Raw genomic sequence first — 20,605 nt, forward strand, 5'->3', positions numbered from 1 at the left:
AATATCATGGCTCAGTTCCCGAATCCGGACCATGGCCCTGGGCGACTGGTCCTGTGGTGTATGCGCAGTAAACCATCCCTGTCTGACTGAGATCGGTGTTCATGTGGTTTGTGAGGTGATTCCTGGACCCCAACAAAACCTGTACTATGACAGGAAGCCACAGTGCCATGGGTTTTTGTTGTTTGTTTTAACACTTTTTCCATACAGTATCTAGGCTAGGTTTGTCTAGCAATTGTGCAACCTGCCTTGGCCTTCTGGGGGCTAGGATACTGGTATGTATGTATTTGTTTGACTTGTGGTTTGAATATGCTTGGCCTAGGAAGTGGCACTATTAGGAGGTATGACGTTATTGGAGGACATGTGCCACTGTAGGGGTGGTCAATGGGACCCTCCTCCTACCCACGTTGGAGACTGTCTGCTAGCAGCCTTTGGATGAAGATGTTGAACTCCTGGCTCCTCCTGAACACCCCTGCCTGGAAGTTGCCATGTTCCTGCCTTGATGATAATGGACTGACGTTCTGAACCTGTAAGCCAGCCCCAATTAAATGTCCTCGTAAGAGTTGCCTTGGTCATGGTGTCTGTTCACAGCAGTAAAGCCCTAAGACAACTCGACTTTCAATTTACAATGGATTTATTGAGATGCACCATCATCATGAATGAAGATTCATCTGGGTAGCCAACTAGTGAACTCTCTTCGTTCAACTCAACAGTTAGTGAACACGGATCTCAGTCAGACAGGGATGGTTTACTGTGCATACGCCACGGCCATGGTCCAGATTCAGGAACTGAGCCATGAATTAGAGTCACAGCTCCTAGGGAACATACAGGGTTAGATTCCTGCAAGTTGTTGGCATCTCTGTTCACAGACAAACACACTGATGGCTCGGGAACATGGAGCCCTCTGCCAATACTGCTGTAATCTATGTACATACCCCCCTCCCCCGCCACCCCAGGGCACATCACGTTCCTTATACCTCCAAGCATTGGATGGACACTTCCGCAGGACACTTAGTGGCCTGTTAGATAGAAAAGGCTAGTGAAATGGCTCAGTGGGTAAAGACACTGGCTGCCAAGTCTTCCAGCCTGAGTTAGATTCCAGGGAACCCACAGGAGGGAAGATGAGAAACGACGACTTCATCTGACCGCTCATTACGACACATGTGTCACATCTGTGCACACACATGCAGGCACACAAAGTTTTAAAAAATGTAACTGAAGAAAAAGGGAAGAGGAGGCAAAGGACTGAGAAAAGCTCGGCTTCAGAACCATGAAGGCAGCAAGCTCAGAACCCTGTCCAGCATCAGCCAGTTTGAATTCTGCTGACTCATCAAGTGTTTCAATTTCTTCACCAATGACCTTAAAAGTACTAGAAATGTTGATCTGCAGATGTGAATACATTTTATCATGAAGGCAGATTTGTTAAGTACAAAAATCTACCAAAAATCAAGGTCGACTGTACCCAGCAATCTCTTCTCCCTGTGACCTGGCAGCTGCAGAACAGCGCTGGGAACACCAGGGAACATACCCAGCTGCAGCTGTGTGGTGGCCTCTGAGCCCCAGGGATTTCAGAATCAGCTACTACGCTAACATACGAAGAATTCCTGTGGAACTTATTCTTAAATCCATCACCCACAACTGTCAGCTTCCTGAATGCCACAAGAGCTGAAGCTACGATTTCTATGACCCGTGAACTTACCCGAGATCTCACAAGGGGGGAAGGGGACTGGAGAGATGGCTCAGTGGTTAGGAGTACCGACTGCTCTTCTGAAGTTCCTGAGTTCAAATCCCAGCAATCACATGGTGGCTTACAACCAAGATCTGATTCCCTCTTCTGGAGTGTCTGAAGACAGCTACAATGTACTTAAATGTAATAAATAAATAAATCGAAAAAAAAAAAAAAAAAAAGAATGATCTCACGGGCTGGAGAGGTGGCTAAACGGCTCAGTGGTTGAGTTACCTCACTGGAGGGCTTGTGAGACACTCAGCGGTGAGTATATACTGCTTTTCCAGAGTCTGGTTTCCAGCACACTTATACACAGATGCACATAGCCCCAGAACAACATTCATAATTTATATAAAACAAAATCCTTAAAAAAAGAAAGAAAGAAATTATCTCACCAGAGCCTTTAACTTACAAAACTTTATTTGTGGACAGTTGGGTAGAGATCATACAGGACCTAATCCTGTTCTCAGCAAAACTATGATTTTTATGAACAAGGTCAGGCATCCTATGTTATTTTTACACTCTTACAATTGAATATTTAGTTTTTAATTACTAAACGTCAAATACATCTGAATTTCCCACAGTGCTTCATGATATTTAAATATAGACTTCTAAATTCAATGCATGAAACTGACGGTGACATTTGTAATTATTTCCAGGGTGTTGGGAGTGGACTCTCATCGTTTTCTTGAAAGGAACTTGGCGCAAAAGGCAGCAGCGAGGTCTCGGTACGGGGTCTCTGAGTCGGACTTGCTTGGTGGTATCCGGCAGAGCTGGCGGAATCCAGGGGAGCGCAGCAGCAGGTTCTGTGTGAGGCCCATGAGGCTGGAGCACAGCCAGTAGAGAACAAGCGCCTAGAGAGAGCACATGGGTCAGCAGCTGGCCTGCATGGCCAAGCTTGGCGGTCAGTAAAGAGCACTGGCATTCTGAGAGAGCTACCAGACAGACAGCGTGAACTAGTTCCTCTGTCGGCAGGACGGACTTCTCTTTAGTTCTTCAAGACAGAATTATCAACTTTCTTTTGTGATACAACCCAGGGTGGCACTTCAGACTAAGCCCTGAAGCCTTCCTATACACATGTGTTTCCTACACATACATGGATTTTGTAAACATACATGTGTCTCATGCTTTGCTTGAGCATCAGAAGGCAGTCAGGTCTCGGAAGTAAAACTATGTGGCTGGTGAGCCACGAATGGACGAAGCTAAGTCTGAGTCCTGTTCTCTATCCTCCGGCTTTGTATTGGTCATTGTTCTTGCTTGTTTCCTACCTATAAACGGGACAGCAACTGTTCCCACCTCAGAGTGCTGTTCTGAGAGCATTTGTACAGAATGATAAGCACAACACAGCACCCACAGAGAGACCGCAAGGGACACACCAAAGGCAGATCGGCACAGTCAGTACCTGAGGCGCCTGGCAGCCCGAGGAGCAGAGTCAGCTTCAAGTTCCCTCCCATGCTCAGGCTCATCACTCAGGGAGACTGTGGAGGGCCTGCCTCACGGTTCCACTGGGAGACTCGAGGTGACATACTAGGTGCATTAATAAGCATGCCTACAAACGGCACGGTGCACCAGCTGGCAGAGGTGTTCGGCCCCAACCCAGATGACACAAGTGTAACTCCTGGAACTCACATGGGGGAGGGGAGAACCAACTCTAGGAAGCTGTCTGTGACAACCACACATGCACCGTGTCACATTCTGAGTAGCTGGGACAGTGGCTGGACACCACCTTCAGCTCACACAAGCACTGCCAAGCCTTTAGCTCACCACACTTTTCAGGGCAACCAGATGGAACCATAAGCTGCCATCTACATAATTCCTTTTGTTGCTAAGAAACAAAACCCTAACTTTGCTGGCTATATGATATCTAAAAAGCCACTATACATACTTTCTAGGCTCTTAAATTAGATGTGATTAAATGTGACATAAGGACACTTCTTCCGTGGGACACCTAGTAATGCTTCTCAGAAGGATGTGTACCTGAGGCACCCTCTGCTGTCTGCAACCTAACCTGCTCCATCAGGCACCATGAACACTGTGGCCACGAGGACACGTATCAGAGGCAGTGTGTGACAGAGCAGGAAGCAGCCGCAGGCCTCTGGATGCCCCTGTGGAGTTCATCTCTTATCTGGACCACTCTGGACTCGGGTCAGAGTTAAGACACCGTTTCACATCTGTTATAAACTCTGAGCTCGATCCTTGGCACACCAGCTTCATCAGGGGTTTCTTCAGCCGCTGTGCTGGGGTTACACAAAATCTTACAGCAATGCTCCCCCAGGGGAAAGCACTGTAATAGCCACCATTTCAGGTGGGCTTCAGATACATGGAAGCTTATTTTGCACAGGTGACAGATATTCACCCAAGGACCAACTTAAAAATACACTTTCACACCAATATCACATCACTGTGGATCCCCAAGGACAGTGGGAAGTTCCTACCTGCTCATCTAACCTTAATGCCAGCCACTGAATGCCAATTACTGGCTTCATGTTGGCATGGAGTAAAGATGAAAATCAGCCTGACATGGCTTTTGACAACTTTTTTTTTGTTTGTTTGTTTGTTTGTTTGTTTTTTTGGCTTTTCGAGACAAGGGTTTCTCTGTATAGCCCTGGCTGTCCTGGAACTCACTCTGTAAACCAGGCTGGCCTCGAACTCAGAAATCCGCCTGCTTCTGCCTCCCGAGTGCTGGGGTTAAAGGCATGCGCCACCATGCCCGGCACTTCTGACAACTTCTAAAGTATCTGTGGAAACCATGGAAAAGACTGAACAATCAATTGTTCTTCCATTTCTTTCAAAACCTTGCTTAGGTCTCAACAGAGACAAGTGAACAAGGCCACAGTAACACATAAGATTAAGATGTCCTCAGGAATCCATATGGACTTTTCCTCTTTTACGTACTTTAGTCCATGATGCAGTCTATATGGAAGTTGTTCAATGTCTTAGCTAGTCGAGTAGGTAGCGACCTGACTATGGAGGTGTTGTCAGATTAAAATAGAGGACGGGGAGCAGGGAGTGACAGGACAGCTGGACACATCCACGTGAAAGGTGACTCAGTCTATAGGCAGTGCTCAGTGTCAGCCAGTGATACAGACGACAGTTATGCAATCCTTTTCAACAGCAAGGGTCCCGTGGGTAAAAGGAATCCCCAAGGCAGGACGGCAGGCATGGAAGCGCCTCATGGTCCTAGGCAATGCTGTTACTCACCGAGGGTACCGTTGCAGCAACTGGAATCATCAACACGGATACAGCTCGGACAAAATTTGTAACATACATTTGAAAACGAGACGTCCCAATTTTTTGTAGAGCAAAAATCTGAAGTAGAACACACCACGATTACTAAAGCACACATTAAATCAGATAAATAAAACACCAGCTGACGCCTAGGCTTTAAGGCGCTGCTATAATCCCTGCATTGATAAACTGGATCAGCAACTCCAAGTCATTTCTAGCTTATGGATCTGTGACCAGCTGGTGTCCTCTGATAGGGTTCCACTATGCACAGCCCTGTCTGGCCTGGAACTCACTCAATAGATTAGGGTAGCCTCAAACACTGTCTAAGCTGGGATCACAGGCGTGGACCGCCATGGTCTGTTAAAAGCTGATTTGAGACTAGCCTCTATCAGTACCTTTAAGGGCTGGCACTGTGGTTCAATGGCATAGCACTTGGCCTAGTGTGTACAAGGCCGTGGCCTCCATACCCAGCACTTGAACACAACAACTTCAACATCAATGAACTTACATAACTAACTGTCTATCTCCAAGGCTGGGAACACCAGTTAAGCCTCCATGCCTGTGAAGCAGGGCTCTGATGCAGAGGCAAGCCTCCTCCTGCTGCTGCTGCTGACTTCAGGAGTGGCTCACTTAGCAGGTGATGAGATTACAGACAGGTGTCCCCACATCCGGCAGCCCTGTATCCCAGAGACTATCATCTCACACAAGCTTTAACTCTGTGCACTGCTATCCCTCCCTAAAAGTGAAGTAACCACCGTGTAATTCTCACAGGGTTGGTTGGAACTAGGTAATGCATGTCAAATGTTCAGTCGCTGGCACACAGCAGTGTTGAGTTAGAGCTCTTTGTTAGCACTGACAGTAATTCGTTTCAGCCTCCGTCCATCACTGCCTTCTTACTACCAGACAGTCACTAAACACAAACCAGAGCCACACTGAGTGTTTTTTTTTTTTTTTTTTTGGGGGGGGTTTTCGAGACAGGGTTTCTCTGTGTAGCCCTGGCTGTCCTGGCACTCACTTTGTAGACCAGGCTGGCCTCGAACTCAGAAATCCGCCTGCCTCTGCCTCCCGAGTGCTGGGATTAAAGGCCTGCGCCACCACGCCCGGCTTACACTGAGTGTTCTTAAGGAAGAACATTTATACTACACATGACGTCTTTCCCCAACAAAAGTTCACCGATGACTTCAGTTTTCTATGTACCATACGTGTGCCTGGTGCCATGGAGTTCAGCAGCAGTTACTGTGGGTAACTGAAGAGTGACTGACAAACCCAGTACTTTCGTGTATGTGTTTCTATACTTTATCCCAGCAACAGAAGGTAAAGTCTGTTGTGAGCAGCCATGTGGGTGCAGGGAATTGAGCCCAGGACCTGTTCAAGAGCAGCCAGTGTTCACTACCAAGCTACTTCTCTAGCGCCATCTTTTCTTTCTTCAACAGGGATTCATATATCCTTGGGTGCTGCAGCCGTGCATGGCTATTTGGAAGGGAAGGCATGACACAGTTCCTGCCCCCAGAGCAGGCAATCCCAGTGCCTGAAGTGGTCAGCAACCCCAATGTGAGGCACCGACCTCCACTATCAGTAGGTTGACAACACCAACAGAGACAGGTAGAATCCAGGTGGAATCCATTGCGGTGAGGTCAGGAAACCACAGCGTCCCACCAGCAGCTAACTGTTCCTGAACAGAAATGCCTGCTGAAACAGTTGATACACAAAACAGGAATGCTCAGAACAGCTGAGAACTGTCAGGAACATACACAGAGGAGCAGCCCAACACTCCCAGAGTGCCTCACTCAAACATCTGCATCCTTTTTATTCAAGCTATTTATAGTCAATATTTTTTTGTGTTTCATTTTCTCAAGTTTTTGTTCTCAACACAGATTGTGTGTTTACACTTATGACTCTGAATTCTGTATGTAAGGAAGACAATAAATGGTAATTATAAAAACTAAGATTGTTTTTCTACTGGGATGCAACCCTGAAGATTTTGAGAGATGAGGGTTTCTGCAATAGTTACCGTCTGAACGTGTGGCCCCAGTGCTGAGGTTCCGGAGGGCGACAGAGATGAAGACCCACATTGGAAGCTGGACCCAGACCAGCACCGTGGCTTTGAAAGGATGGCAGTTGTCACGGACATACAGCTCCGAGACAAGTCTCCGCATGTTCTTCAGGTAGGTGAGTCTACGGGGAAGGTGGAGAGGGAATGACACCCTACAGCAGTCTGTGGCGATGGCCGAAGGGTTGAAAAGGGTTTAAGCCGTGGTAACCAGTAGGAGACAGCCACTAAGCAGAAGGCACACAGCCTTCTACTGATACTGTCAGACTACAGCTTTAGTCTCTAATGACCTCTAGCCAATAAGGTTTTAAAAAATAATTTTATTTACCACAGTCTCTAACTGCTTGAGGCCAGGCTCCAGCTACATAGCCAGTTTAATAAGGCAAACCTGGGCTATCTGTGAACTCCTGTCTCAAAATCAAGAAAAAAGAAAATGTACTGGGGTTTCAAGACCAACAAAGTTTAACACATTTTTAACTACAGACATTACAGCTGAAAGCATATTTTACTTAACTCTGTAGTTCAGGCAAACACTATTACTTGACCTCCTAAAATAGCTCCTCTGTTCTGGGGGTTCCAACAGTGTATATTCTGAGACTGCCAAAATGGCCTCCAGTGTTTTCAATCAACTTCCCAACAAGGGTTATGTTAATCTGTTCACCAAATCAGATTCTTTTGCTTTTGAAAGGCAGAGTCTCATTGTGAGCCCTGGCTGGTGGCACTCAGTCAGTACCAAGCTGGCCCTGAATTTAGAGATTCACCTGCCTCTGCTGCCTAAATGCAGAGATTAAAATATGCAGCACTACAACCAGCTCAATTATGTTAGTGGTTTTCTGAGATGTGGCCTCAGACAGCCCAGGATGACCTTGAATTTGGTAGTCAAGGCTACCTTACCCTTCCCATCCCCACCTCCAAAGTGCCAGGATCTCGGGATTGCGTGCAGCCACACTAAACTGTTGCTTTTGACTGTTAAGTCTTACTTTCTAGGTCAAGGTCTTGAGGGAGGATTATTGGAGGATTTTTTTGTTTGTTTGTTTGTTTTTGGTTTTTTTTTTGAGGCAGGGAGGGTAGCACTAGCCCAGGGTAGCCTCCTGTGTGCCCACTGCTGACCTTGCCCAGTTTCTTCCTCATATTCAATCTCATATCATACACATTTAGTACAAGATAAGCCTTTAGTTGGTGTATTCAGTTTAATCAATTTGTAATATGCTGAACTAAGACAGTACTTAGACAGTACTAAGACATATGTTCTAGGCCCTTCTACTTTTATCTATACTTTCTTTCTCTATGTACACTTGCACATCTGGGTCCTTAAAATTTTTAGGTCATCCAACAAAATGGACCAGTGTAGTACAGGAAAGGAAGGCATCATAAATGTCACTTCATCAAGCCGTCTACAACCCAAATGGACAGCTAACTATTCACCTGGTCCTGGTCCACTGCTGTAGCTCTCAGATTTCTCTTCATAAAAATATCAAAACACCATGCTTACTTAAGCTTATATGTAACAAATAAGGCTTTATGTTTCATGCATTAATACATACACTTTCTAGTTTCTTCTCTTTCAGAGACAAGGTCTCAGTCTGTAGCCTGGACGGCCTGGAACTCATTAGGTAAAACAGGCTGGGGGAACTTAAGAGAGTCTTCCTCCACAGTACTGAGATTAATGTCTTGCCTCAACTGTTTAGCTACAATGTTTCCCTACATGTCAAGTTTTCTTTGCTGTTCTTGTTTAAGATTTATTTTATTAGCCGGGCGTGGTGGCGCACGCCTTTAATCCCAGCACTCGGGAGGCAGAGGCAGGCGGATTTCTGAGTTCGAGGCCAGCCTGGTCTACAAAGTGAGCTCCAGGACAGCCAGAGCTATAAAGAGAAACCCTGTCTCGAAAAACCAAAAAAAAAAAAAAAGATTTATTTTATTATTTTATGTGTATAAGTGGTTTGCTTACATGTATTTAATTGCACCACATGAATGCCTGATGCCCTCAGAGGTCAGAAGTGGGTACTGGATACTTCGAGGACTGAAGCCACAGCCAGCCATAAGCCACCATGTGAGTATTGAGAATCAAACCTAGGCCCTCCAAAAGAGCAATAAGTGTTCTTTAGGCAAGATACAGAGACCAGTGCTTTTAATCCCAGCACTCAGAAGGCAAAGGCAGGCGAATCTCTGAGTTCAAGGCCAGCCTGATCTACAAAGTGAATTCCAGGACAGCCAGGGCTACACAGAGAAACCCTGTCTCAGATTAAAACATCAATGAACAAATAAACAAATGAAAGCAAGTGCTCTTAATTGCTGATTCAGCTCTTCAGTGCAATGTCAAGTTTGTATTAGCATCAAATAAAGATGACAAAGCTCACATTAAATAGAATTTGCCAAGCATGGTGGCACATTACTTGCCCAGCTCCACTGACTTACATCAAATCTTAATACAGTATTTAATTCACTGACTCTATCTTTTCAGTGGCTCCCAAGAACAGAGGCCAGGTGTGGTATCACAAATGTGTAATCTAAGCACTTGGGAGGTCGGGGTTGGAGGATTAGAAGTTCAAGGTCATTCCTGGGTACAGTTAACTACTGGGCATCCCCGGTACACATGAAACCCTGTCATATTCCGACATACAGAGCCAGATACAATGGTCTGCACCTGTAATCTCAGAGCTGAGAGAGAGGCTGAGATGGGAGGACCATTCAGCTTCACAGAAGTTGGGATAACGCCTATTTCTTCCTTTCTTTGATTCCATTCCAATACATAAAACCACCATGCAGCACAGTGACTAATATGAATACACCAATCAAAAGAATACCTAACCGTGTATACACGCACACACCACACACACATTTTCATGACTGCAGACACAAAGCTGCATACCTAGCCACTCTCTTGGACCATCCAAACTGACGGGCACAGACTGCAACTTCTTGGTTAAGGCGCTTGGCGATGTCTTTTATTTCTGGTTGCAAGTTTTCCACCTAACTAAAGAAAAAAGTTGTCTGATGAGTTCATAAAGGATCTTTACTGATAACCACTGCATAGTTAGCTTCAGCTGTCCACTTGGCACACCCAGGAGAAAGGGCCTCCAACTAAGACATTTCACCCATCAGATTAGCCTATGGGGCATTTTTTAATCACTAATTGACATGGAAGAACACAGGACACTGTGTGCCACCAGCCCCAGGCATGCGAGCGTGAGCTGTATAAAAAGCCAGTAAGCAGTGTTCCTCCAAGGACTCTGCTGCTGTCCCTGCTCTGTAATGCCTCCAGGATAGACTATATAACCTACAAACCACATAATCCCTTTCTAACCCCACTCAGCATTTGGTCAGGACAACCAAACTCACAGTTCTAGTCTCTGTTCCCTAGACCATATACAAATGTTTACTATCACACTTGTAATCGAAAACATTTAAGAAAACTCTATTAGATATTAGTTTGCTTAAAGTATCTTTGGCCCCAAATTTAAATTCCTGCCTTACATCTATCTGCGTGATCTTGGCAACCACACTGAGTTAAACCAACTGCAACTTCTTGGTTATGGGTACCTGATGTTTTATGTTTCTGGCTGTGCATAACCTGAAATCCTGATTCCCAGTATGTAGCTTATCTAACAGCACCTCCTCCATAGGACTTCGAGTAAATGAAAACTGCATCCGGGATCTTACTGTTCCATCCCTACATTTCCCAGGAGAGAGAAAACAGCATTCCAGTGTTAACACCTCACTGTGAATACTTCCTGGCTCAATGCTGCTGTTCCCTCCCTGGCAATCCTCTGTGACTCAAAGTACTTAAAATCTTGACTTACCCCACCCCCAGGCACAGCCATGGAAAGGTGATGTTATACCAATTCCACTGAACAGAGTTCCTAAAAGGCCAACTCGAAGTTTCAATCCATCAGATACAGGGTAGTAGGTGGTAGGCCCAGAGGAAGAATATGTCTGGAAACTGCTTAGTGATACCTTTCTAGTAATAAAGAGCAGTATCAATAGTGACAAATGATGCTGCAGACTCTGTTAAAATGTTTATGACCCTAATGTTACAGGTTCCTCCGTGCCATTTCTTCAATATTGGTCTCAACCGAAAATTTGGGAGGCACTTGTATTTCGAATAAATACTTGGTAGGTCGGGTGAACTGGAAGGTATTCGAGTCACCACCCATCATTTAACATGCAATGCTAACTAAATTATTTTAGCCTCGATGTTAACACTAGCAGGCAGGCAGCACCGGGACCGACGCCCCTCACCTTAGCCAGGATGTAGTGCTGATAGGCGGCCAGGGGCAGAGTGACAGCACCGCGCAGGGCAACGGTGCTGAGTATGATGCTGCCCCACCAGGGGAGGCCAGTGGCCTCCTGCGCGCCCAGCAGCACTTCCTCCGCCGTGCGCACCGGCGCCGACGCTGCCAGGGCCTCATACCAGCCGCCTGGAGAGGCCGCAGACACCGACGCGGCCGCCCATACCGGAAGGGCTGGGAGCCGCGCGCTGCTCCAGGCGGGCGGTGATCCCGGTGCCCGGAGCCGCAGGGTGGGCAGCGACCGGAGCCACCCGGCACACGACCGGCACAGCATGGTTACACAGAGCGGACGGCCGCCAACTCGAGCACTAGCATCAGGAGGCTATGCGCACGCGCGAGCCCGAGGTCACGCCTGACCCTCCCAGCCGAAAGCCCTGTCCAGTGTCGCGCTAGAGATGACGTAAGACTCCGCCTTTCCCACGCGGCACCGAGCTGGGGTGGAGCTCAGAGCGGGAACCGGAACTGCAGGGGTAGGCGGGGCGAGCAAACTGCCTTGCTGTTGAGTTTCAGTTTCCACTCAAGGAAATTGTGGTTTGAGTACTTTTTGTGACTCGGCTGCTTCCGCCCAAGGCGCGCAGCATCTATCTCCGTTTTCTCCACGCGCTGCTGAAACACCTACTTTGGGAATAGTGTTTCTGGCTCGGTCAGAGTTAAGTCTGCGTCCTTTATCCCCCTAGGCAGCTCTACTTTATAAGACCTAAATGTCTTTATCTGTTCGGGTTAGCATTTTGTATTCCTTTATAAACAGAATGCAGAATCCCAGAGTGGTAGCGCACGCCTTTAATCCCAGCAGTCAAGAGGCAGAGGTAGGCGGATCTATTGTGTATTGCAGGCTAGCCTCTGAAAAGAAGAATCACCATCGCAGGGCGTGGTGGCGCACGCCTTTAATCCCAGCACTTGGGAGGTAGAGGCAGGCGAATTTCTGAGTTCGAGGCCAGCCTGGTCTACTGAGTGAGTTCCAGGACAGCCAGGACTATAGAGAGAAACCCTGTCTCGAAAAACCGAAATAAATAAAGAAAGAAAGAAGAATCACCATCGTAACAAGGAGCAGGGAAAAATACTATTTTTCATTTTACAAAATGAATTCCATCAACAGCACAATTTTGCTTCAACGGGAGCACTGTCTTCTTGTTAAATGGAATGCACAGGGCTTTTTAACAACTGTTGAGTTTTTCACATTCGTGTTCCTGTCAACAGAAAATAAATGGAACAACGAAGTGCCCACCCCTAGGGTAGGCCAAAGTGAATTGAGTTTTTAGAAACCTCTCCCATGTTTGGTAAAGCCAAACTGTGGACACTGTCCTCTACTTTATTGAACACCTACCAAAGCTACCAGCGTATTTTCTGAAACTTGGGTAACCTGCCTTTAGCTCCCATAGCATAATCCCTTTTAAAAACAGCTCACTTATCTCTTGCTAGTTTAAGAAACCACCGTACTTCCATAAAACTGTTAATATCCAGTAGGCCCTTCCAAAATGGCCTTAAGCCAGAGAAGTTACTTAAAAACAACTGCCCCAAGTCCCAACTTACCATACATGAGAACCTAGAATTCTCAACACTGGGAAAGTAGGTAAATTCGTTATGTATAATAAATAAGCCTGTTATTTATAGATCTATTGTTCACAAACCCTAAACCAAAAATTTCAAGCAGTTATTAAAGTCTTTAACAATTTTTTTCTACAGCTACAGGTAACTGACAACCTCTTCTGATAAAACTGCACACCTGCATTCATGTCAAAGTAATGGAAATAAATTTAAAAACTAAACCCATATATTGTTATGTGAACTAAACTTAATATTTTGTGATGTTGCATATATGAGCATATTTAACTTTTTGTCTTCTTAATAATGTGCATATGACGTGTCTGTAAATCTAACTCTAACCCTGAGGAAGAAACTCATGTGGTATCAGAGACCACTTGAGAATTCTAAGGATTGGACTAAGGTTCTCAGGCATAGCTTTATGCCTCCCCCATACGCCCTTGAGATATATGATATGTTCTCACTGTAGCACAGGCTATTCAAGGACTCACTATATAATACAGGTTGACTCTGTACTCTTGAGATATATGATATGTTCTCACTGTAGCACAGGCTATTCAAGGACTCACTATATAACACAGGCTGACTCTGTACTCTTGAGATATATGATATGTTCTCACTGTAGCACAGGCTATTCAAGGACTCACTGTATAATACAGGCTGACTCTGTACTCTTGAGATATATGATATGTTCTCACTGTAGCACAGGCTATTCAAGGACTCACTATATAACACAGGCTGACTCTGTACTCTTGAGATATATATGTTCTCACTGTAGCACAGGCTATTCAAGGACTCACTGTATAATACAGGCTGACTCTGTACCCTTGAGATATATGATATGTTCTCACTGTAGCACAGGCTATTCAAGGACTCACTATATAATACAGGCTGACTCTGTACTCTTGAGATATATGATATGTTCTCACTGTAGCACAGGCTATTCAAGGACTCACTATATAATACAGGCTGACTCTGTACCCTTGAGATATATGATATGTTCTCACTGTAGCACAGGCTATTCAAGGACTCACTGTATAACACAGGCTGACTTTGTACTCTTGAGATATATGATATGTTCTCACTGTAGCACAGGCTATTCAAGGACTCACTATATAATACAGGCTGACTTTGTACCCTTGAGATATATGATATGTTCTCACTGTAGCACAGGCTATTCAAGGACTCACTGTATAATACAGGCTGACTTTGTACCCTTGAGATATATGATATGTTCTCACTGTAGCACAGGCTATTCAAGGACTCACTGTATAATACAGGCTGACTCTGTACTCTTGAGAAACCCTCATGCACTCGTGCCGGAGGGAGGCAAAGGGAGGTTAAGAATTCAAGTCTGGGTCTCTCCCAAGATCCTTCTCTAAACACCTAAAAATTAAGGGGCCACTGCTTGCAATAACTCCCTGAAATATATATAAAATATCTAAATGTTTCTGTATATAAATGTGTATAAATACACACACACACTTCTCAGTACTTGCCATAAATTTTTTCAACTTTACTTGTGTCATACAACTCATTTTTCTTCTTAACTTTTGACTTCTTTGAAGAGAAGCATCTAAGGGGGCTGGAGAGATGGCCTGCTACTCCTTCAGAGAACTCAAGTTCACCTTCTAGCTCTGACCTCAAGCCATTCACAAACAACTATCTGCCACCCCAGCAACACCCCTCTTTTCTCTTCTGGTCTCAGACACCTGCATAGTCTCTCTCTCTCTCTCTCTCTCTCTCTCTCTCTCTCTCTCTCTCTCTCTCTCACACACACACACACACACACACACACACACACATTTTAAGCGGCAGCAAGGTATGCTTGAGGCCAGCCTGGGTTACCCATTGAGTTCCAGTCTAATCCTGGAGGGTGGGGGTGGGGTGGGAGCACACATCTGTATCCGCACACAGAAAGCAAGGGTTGGAGGATTGCCACAAGCTGAGGTCAGTGCCTAAACTACATAGCAAACTCAAGGACTGCATAACAATCTCCGGCCTCCCCCTCCACACCATTTTTCTACCTTACGATGGGATGAAGGCAAGCAGCACCTGCTCAGCAGAAAGCCAGCGCTTAGCAGGCAGAGGCAGGAAGATCCAGTGTTCCATGCCAACTTCAGCTACAAAGTGCTGGGATCACAAGCACCAGGCATGTGCCACCACCTGCGATTGAATTTTTTCAGTGCTAGGATTAACCAGCTTGACATATACTAGACAAGTATTTTACTAACCTTCAAATCCTAAACCTCAACATTATTATTATAGAATATTAGCACACTACTCAAAATTTTAATATAGGTTATATTGTCATTTTAGAGGGCTCATAGTCCAAATAAAATTTCTAAACTTCTTTAGGAAAATTTAAGAAAATATGTTATGAGGCAAATTCTTATGAGAAATTATAAAAAAATAACTCCAAGTCAGACTCAGGTGTATTTTTGCTTTGGTGGGGGGGAAGTTGAGACAGGGTCTCACTATGTAGCCCTGTTGGGCCTGGAACATTATAGACCTGGCTGGTCTTGAATTCAAGAGATCCTTCTGCCAGGCTCCACCATATCTGCCACACTTTCCCCCCTTTTCTTCTTTTTTGAGGCAGGGTTTCTCTTCTAGCCCTGGCTATCCTAGAAATGACTAAGTAGACCAGGTGGGTTGAACTTGGAGATTCAGCAGGCTCTGCCTCCTGACTGCTGGGATTTCAAGGTGTGCACCACCACAGCTATCTGTTAAGTCACTTCTTAAAAAGAAGAAAACTATGTAGTGTGCAGAGATGATCACATACTTCAAAAAGGGGGGAAAAAAAAAGACCTGCACTGTCTCAAGAACTTTTTTTTTATTGTTTAAATAAATAAAATGTTCTATATTACATCTGAAGTATAAAAATGTATTTGAAAAATGTTCCTGGTACAAACTTCTAGAACCATGGCGCCATCCTGCTCTCTCAGCGTAGAGAGACAGGGCTCAAATCTATTTCCATGCTCCACATTTTAAAACCAAGAAAATACTCACTTTCCCACCCTTCTTCCTTTTTCAGTAAGACACTCATTAGGAGGTTGTGTGTGGCAGCACCTCCCGAACAGTGTCTGTTCTCCAACTCCATTCTTTTAGGCAGAGAACAACTCTAGGTATTTCAGAAAAGTCTTCTGGGAGCAAAGAAGGCAGAACCGTGGCAAAATTCAATACAAAATGTCAACATCATGCAGTTGTGTTGCTTTGTGTAAGTAAAGTGCTTTTTAAATTTCTTTTAAATTCATGGCTGTATTTGTAGGCTATTTTCCTCCTATTTTGTGTGTATTAAGCAAAGGTGGAACTGAATGTATATACTTAGCATCCAGAGTGCTGGGTGGGTTTGAGAAACTACCTTATCCTCTTCACTCAGGTCACTACAGGCATAAAATCATATCACATACTATGACAACCAATGAATGTTATTATCAACCTTAGGTGGCATGTGTAAGCTTTAGTTCATATTTTACAGTGTTAAGTAATCTCTAATTAAAAACCAAATTGATAGTATTTGACATGTATTATGACAGTATTTCTCATGTATAAACTGTTTTATATTTCAAACATGTGAGTTACTTTTCCAGAGGAGACAGGGCAGGACACATATTCTTCTTGTATACATTATTGTTTATTGTTTCAAGTGGATGGAATATATAATTCCCACTGAGTAGTTTAGTGTGGCCCTGAATCACATATAAACAAGTTAAATGGAGACTTTAATTTATAATCCGTGTATTCATTTTAAAAAGAAACCCAAACACTCCTTTTTGAGTTGGCCCAAGTTAGCTTTTCATCCTTTTCATTTCTACCAACAACTGCAGAGAGAGGAGCCTTTCAAACTAAGACATAGATGCTTGAAAAGGGAAAACTGCATGTTGACTCTTGCTGACCAGGAAGGGCCAATGTTAAGAATCAATATCATCCAATATAAAATATCCTGAAATCTTTAAAAATAAACAATATATGCTGACTGAGAGCTGTGGTGGCTTTTAAGTTGCTCAAAAGTCTCAAGCTTTCTGGTTAGAAAAAAAACACTGGTGCCACTGTAGATGGTCCACATCTGTGTCACAGCCACTATGGGAAAAAACTTTACAGGAAGGTTCTCACTATTGAGCAAGAGAATCTTACTAAGTAGCAATAGTGGCAAAGAGAGAGTCCAAACTGAAGAGATGTGTGTGCATGAGTTTGAAAAGTGTGACAATTAATAAAGACATGGAAAAATCAGAAATTTCTTCTATCTGCCTTGCTACAATCAAACCCAACAGGGAGTAAGATGGGTGTTTCAGAGCTAACACAGGGAACACCCGTTGATAATGCCCATCATTTTACTCTATGCTTAAAATATACAAGTAGAAAAGTGGTGCTTATTAATAGTTTAATGTATGAAGGAGACATCCAGATTTCTGAATATGAAGGTACATATCTCACATGAATTTAAGTCTACATAAAGTAGAGCCTCTAGACTGACACACTGAAATTTACTTTCTGCTTAGCCTTTTCTGTTATGTAAACAATTGTACATTTATTTGCCATTCTAAAACTTCAGGATCAAGTTTACATAATTTTGCTAAATTTCCGTGTTTGCTCAGAAGCAGTTTACAGTACTAAAACCAACCAGCCAAAGAACAGCGTCAACAGAAAGTTATGTCCAAAGGAGAAGAGGGAAAGAAAGAAGAAAAATGATAAGAAAAAAATGCTAACTAAGGTAAAAACGGATGATGATGGAGAATTGGCTGTCACAAATGTTCACAGAAAATAGGTCAGTTAGTAAGTTCTTCTGCAAAAAGCCTACACACTTCAGTCAAGCACATCAGTAGAATGATTTGGGAGCATAAAAATGTTTCTCGGCCACTTGTGATTTCCTCTGAATGAAAGGAATCTGCAGGCTACCAGGCTTCTCCTCATCAGCCAAGCTGGTTCATGTGTACACTGTTCATGTGAGGTGCCCAGGGTCCAGTCCATACCTACAAACAGAGCATTTGTGTCACCAAATACAAGTCAGGCAGACACTTAGAGTACTAGGACAAACAATGAAACATTTATGGACTAAGACAACGTAATCTCATTCAATCTTCAACATATAGCTGGATTTGGCAACACATTTAGTCCTAATAAAGAAAAGGAAATACTCTGGAGTTCAAGGTCAAGTTCAGCTTGGGTTACTTGAGACCTCTTGTCAAAGAACTGAAAGAGAAGAACAAAAGGCTGAGTCTGCAGAGATGGCTCAATTGCTAAGAGCATGGGATGCTCTTGTAGCAGACTTAGGCTTTGTCCCTAGGGTTACATGGTACCTTATAAGGGGCTATAATTCTAGTTCCAAGATCATCTTCTGGGCTCCAAAAGCACAAAACATGCATGTGATACAGACATAAACACAGGCACACACAGACACATACTCACAAACTGGAAAAAAAAAAATCACTTACAAAACTACAATTTCTGAACACTGGATAAATAAAACATGCAATACCCAGGGAGTGGGAGGTGGGAGGGATAAAAATAAAAAACAGCAGCACATGAGGAAATACTAGAGAAAAAAACAATAATGTATGTTGCACCCCTGACTGGGAATGAGTAGTCTGGGAACTTTAAGATGCTAAGCATGTGTCCTGTCACTAAACTACACCGTCTAGTTACAAATCTGCTCTCCTTGCTTCCCTTTTCTTTTTGAAATCCTAACAGGAGGTGGTGCTCAAACTCTAAAGCTACTTAACAGCATGGAGACTGCTGTGAAAGGGCGATTATCCAGAGACCCTGAACAGACACCATGGCAACTTCAGTTTGACAAGTACAGTTCCTTATTCTTACTATCCAAGGACCGGGGAGGCTGAAGCAGTTGTACCTTAAGTTTGTGATCAGCCTGGGGTATTTAGTGAGTGTCAGACAAGACAAAAAATGTACAGATACATTCTGCCCAAAACCAAGTGTATAATTATTACTCTAGGTTTTCATATACTGTAAAACTCTTAACAAAGCAGGAAATAGTAATGTTAATTTAATTATTTTACATGAAGGTCACTTTGCATCTTACTTTTTAGTTTGTTTTTGAAAACAGGGCCTGACTAGGTAGCCCTAGATGGCCTGGAACTCTCCATGTAAACCAGGCTAACCCATAACTTTTGAAGATCCACGTGCTGAGTGTTGAGATTAAAGGTGTGCACTACCATGGCCAGCTATATAATTAAATTCTCCTACATATCATCTGCTACAGAATAAAATATAAAATACCTTCCCATAATTAACTTAAAAACTGAGTACCATTTTACAAAGATTGCTGATGTACTTCATCTACATAGCCAATGTCCTCTTCTGGATGCACTCTCTGTGCTCTAAAGCTACCATGGTTTACCTGAATTCTATTTGCTTCATATTTTGTAAACATATAAGTGACTGCTTGCTGAATAATCAGCCTTACCGTTTGAGGACCATTGTTTTCTGTGGAACTTGAAACCATCTTTATCAGTGAATTCCAAGAAGGTTCTGCAGAATGAGGGCCATTAAATATGGGTCCTCCAGCACCATCAGCGATAGGTGCTACAGGAGGAAGCATTGCATTCCCATATACAGAAAAAGGCATACTCTTAAAGAAAGAGGACAAAAAGAGAAAGAGAGATTAATATCCAAGTCACTATTTTCTTCTTAGCGTCCTACCTCTGATAATAAAAATCTTATAAGGACTATGTGGAGAGAACTTTGTCACAGAAAACAAAAAGAGGTATTTGAGAGGCAAAGGCAGTCAGTTTATGGAGTGAGTTTCAGGTTAGCCAGGGATAAATACATACTCCATGAAAAAACAAAAAACAAAACCAAATAACAACAACAACAACAACAAACAGAAATGAAAAACAAAAGAGCCAAGAGCCCTAAAATTGATTTTAAAGTCTCAATTGACTTTATGAACTCCTAGGTTATTCACAGAACCTAGAAAGTATTCTCTGGTATGCACTTATTTAGCTAGACACTATGGCCAAGGCCTTTCACCCCAATATCCAGGAGGCAGAAGCAGGTGATATCTGTAAGTTGGAGGACAGTTTGGTCTACACAGAGTTCCAGACCAGCCAGAGCTACCTGTTGAGACTCTGCCTCATAAACAAAAATATCCAAGCCAAATAAAAAACAAGCAGAAAGTAACCCTAGCCCCACAAAGGGTTCTACGTGGGCTGGAGAAATGGCTTAACAGTTAAAAGTGTCTGCTGCTCTTGAAGAGTACCTGAGTTCAGTTCTTGGCTTCTATCTTTGATGGCTCATGGCTTCCTGTAATTCCAGTTCCAACTGATCAAATGCCCTCTTTGGCCTCAGTGGGCATCTGCATTCATGTGCACATACATATTCACATGTACAAATAAGTAAAAATAAAAATCTAAAAAAACCCTAAATAAACAACATAAACCCACAAACAACTGCTGAAATAGTCCCCTAAATGGTTAGAAAGACTATCCTAGCCAGTCTGACCTGCCAAGCTCTAGACTTCACAGCTTATGCACTTGAAAATGAAAGATGACTAGGGATAAACAAGCACAAACAAACAGACAAATAACAAGATCTTTTGTAATAATGAAAATATGTATTTAAATTACCCCAACTTTAGGAAAGTCCATGTATCCTGCAGGAACATGCTGATGGAATGTACCAGAAGGGGTTACAATCCCTGTACTATCTCGCTCCATTGCTTGATGCTGTGAAAACACTCCTGGGTCAGACATTGGCCTGTGAATCATGGGATTTCCCATCCCAGGGTTACACCAGTCCACTTTGTCTGAGAGAAAA

General features: G+C 43.7%; 2 protein-coding genes across 6 annotated transcripts in view; both read right to left on the reverse strand.

Annotated features, from left to right (window-relative positions):
* Positions 1–2,125: 2,125 nt before the first annotated feature.
* On the reverse strand, positions 2,126–11,649 carry Cox18 (cytochrome c oxidase assembly factor COX18). 2 transcript variants are annotated; one of them, XM_021162860.3, is made up of 6 exons: positions 11,241–11,649; positions 9,871–9,971; positions 6,963–7,126; positions 6,516–6,637; positions 4,925–5,032; positions 2,126–2,577 (listed from the first exon to the last, which is right to left on the reverse strand). In XM_021162860.3, exons 1-6 carry the CDS (start codon positions 11,562–11,564, stop codon positions 2,401–2,403), a joined length of 996 nt encoding a protein of 331 aa, XP_021018519.1. In that variant the 5' UTR covers positions 11,565–11,649; the 3' UTR covers positions 2,126–2,400. The 2 variants fall into 2 exon arrangements, with proteins under 2 accessions (XP_021018519.1, XP_021018517.1); XM_021162858.3 differs by having other exon boundaries at positions 6,516–6,640.
* A 5,550-nt stretch (positions 11,650–17,199) lies between these two features.
* Ankrd17 (ankyrin repeat domain 17) overlaps positions 17,200–20,605 on the reverse strand; it is a 144,197-nt gene continuing 140,791 nt past the window's right edge. For all 4 annotated transcript variants that reach the window (XM_085836846.1, XM_085836845.1, XM_085836844.1 and 1 more), the window contains 3 exons: positions 20,416–20,594; positions 19,254–19,418; positions 17,200–17,802 (listed from right to left, as the gene is read on the reverse strand). In XM_085836846.1, coding sequence (XP_085692972.1) covers positions 17,743–17,802; positions 19,254–19,418; positions 20,416–20,594 — 404 coding nt within the window. In that variant the 3' untranslated portion in view covers positions 17,200–17,742. The remainder of the gene's footprint in view (positions 17,803–19,253; positions 19,419–20,415; positions 20,595–20,605) is intronic.

Source organism: Mus caroli, unplaced genomic scaffold (genome assembly GCF_978045245.1).
Source record: "Mus caroli unplaced genomic scaffold, Mus_caroli_1 scaffold_4, whole genome shotgun sequence".
In the NCBI taxonomy this organism is placed as follows: Eukaryota; Metazoa; Chordata; class Mammalia; order Rodentia; family Muridae; genus Mus; species Mus caroli.

Excerpts from the sequence above, each read along its gene's own strand:
- Cox18 (XM_021162858.3), bottom strand. The coding sequence starts at position 11,564 with ATGCTGTGCCGGTCGTGTGCCGGGTGGCTCCGGTCGCTGCCCACCCTG. Across the intron at positions 9,972-11,240 it reads AGCACTACATCCTGGCTAAG|GTGGAAAACTTGCAACCAGA; the intron begins GTGAGGGGCGTC and ends TTCTTTAGTTAG. Across the intron at positions 6,641-6,962 it reads TGGGGCCACACGTTCAGACG|CAGGCATTTCTGTTCAGGAA; the intron begins GTAACTATTGCA and ends CAACTGTTTCAG.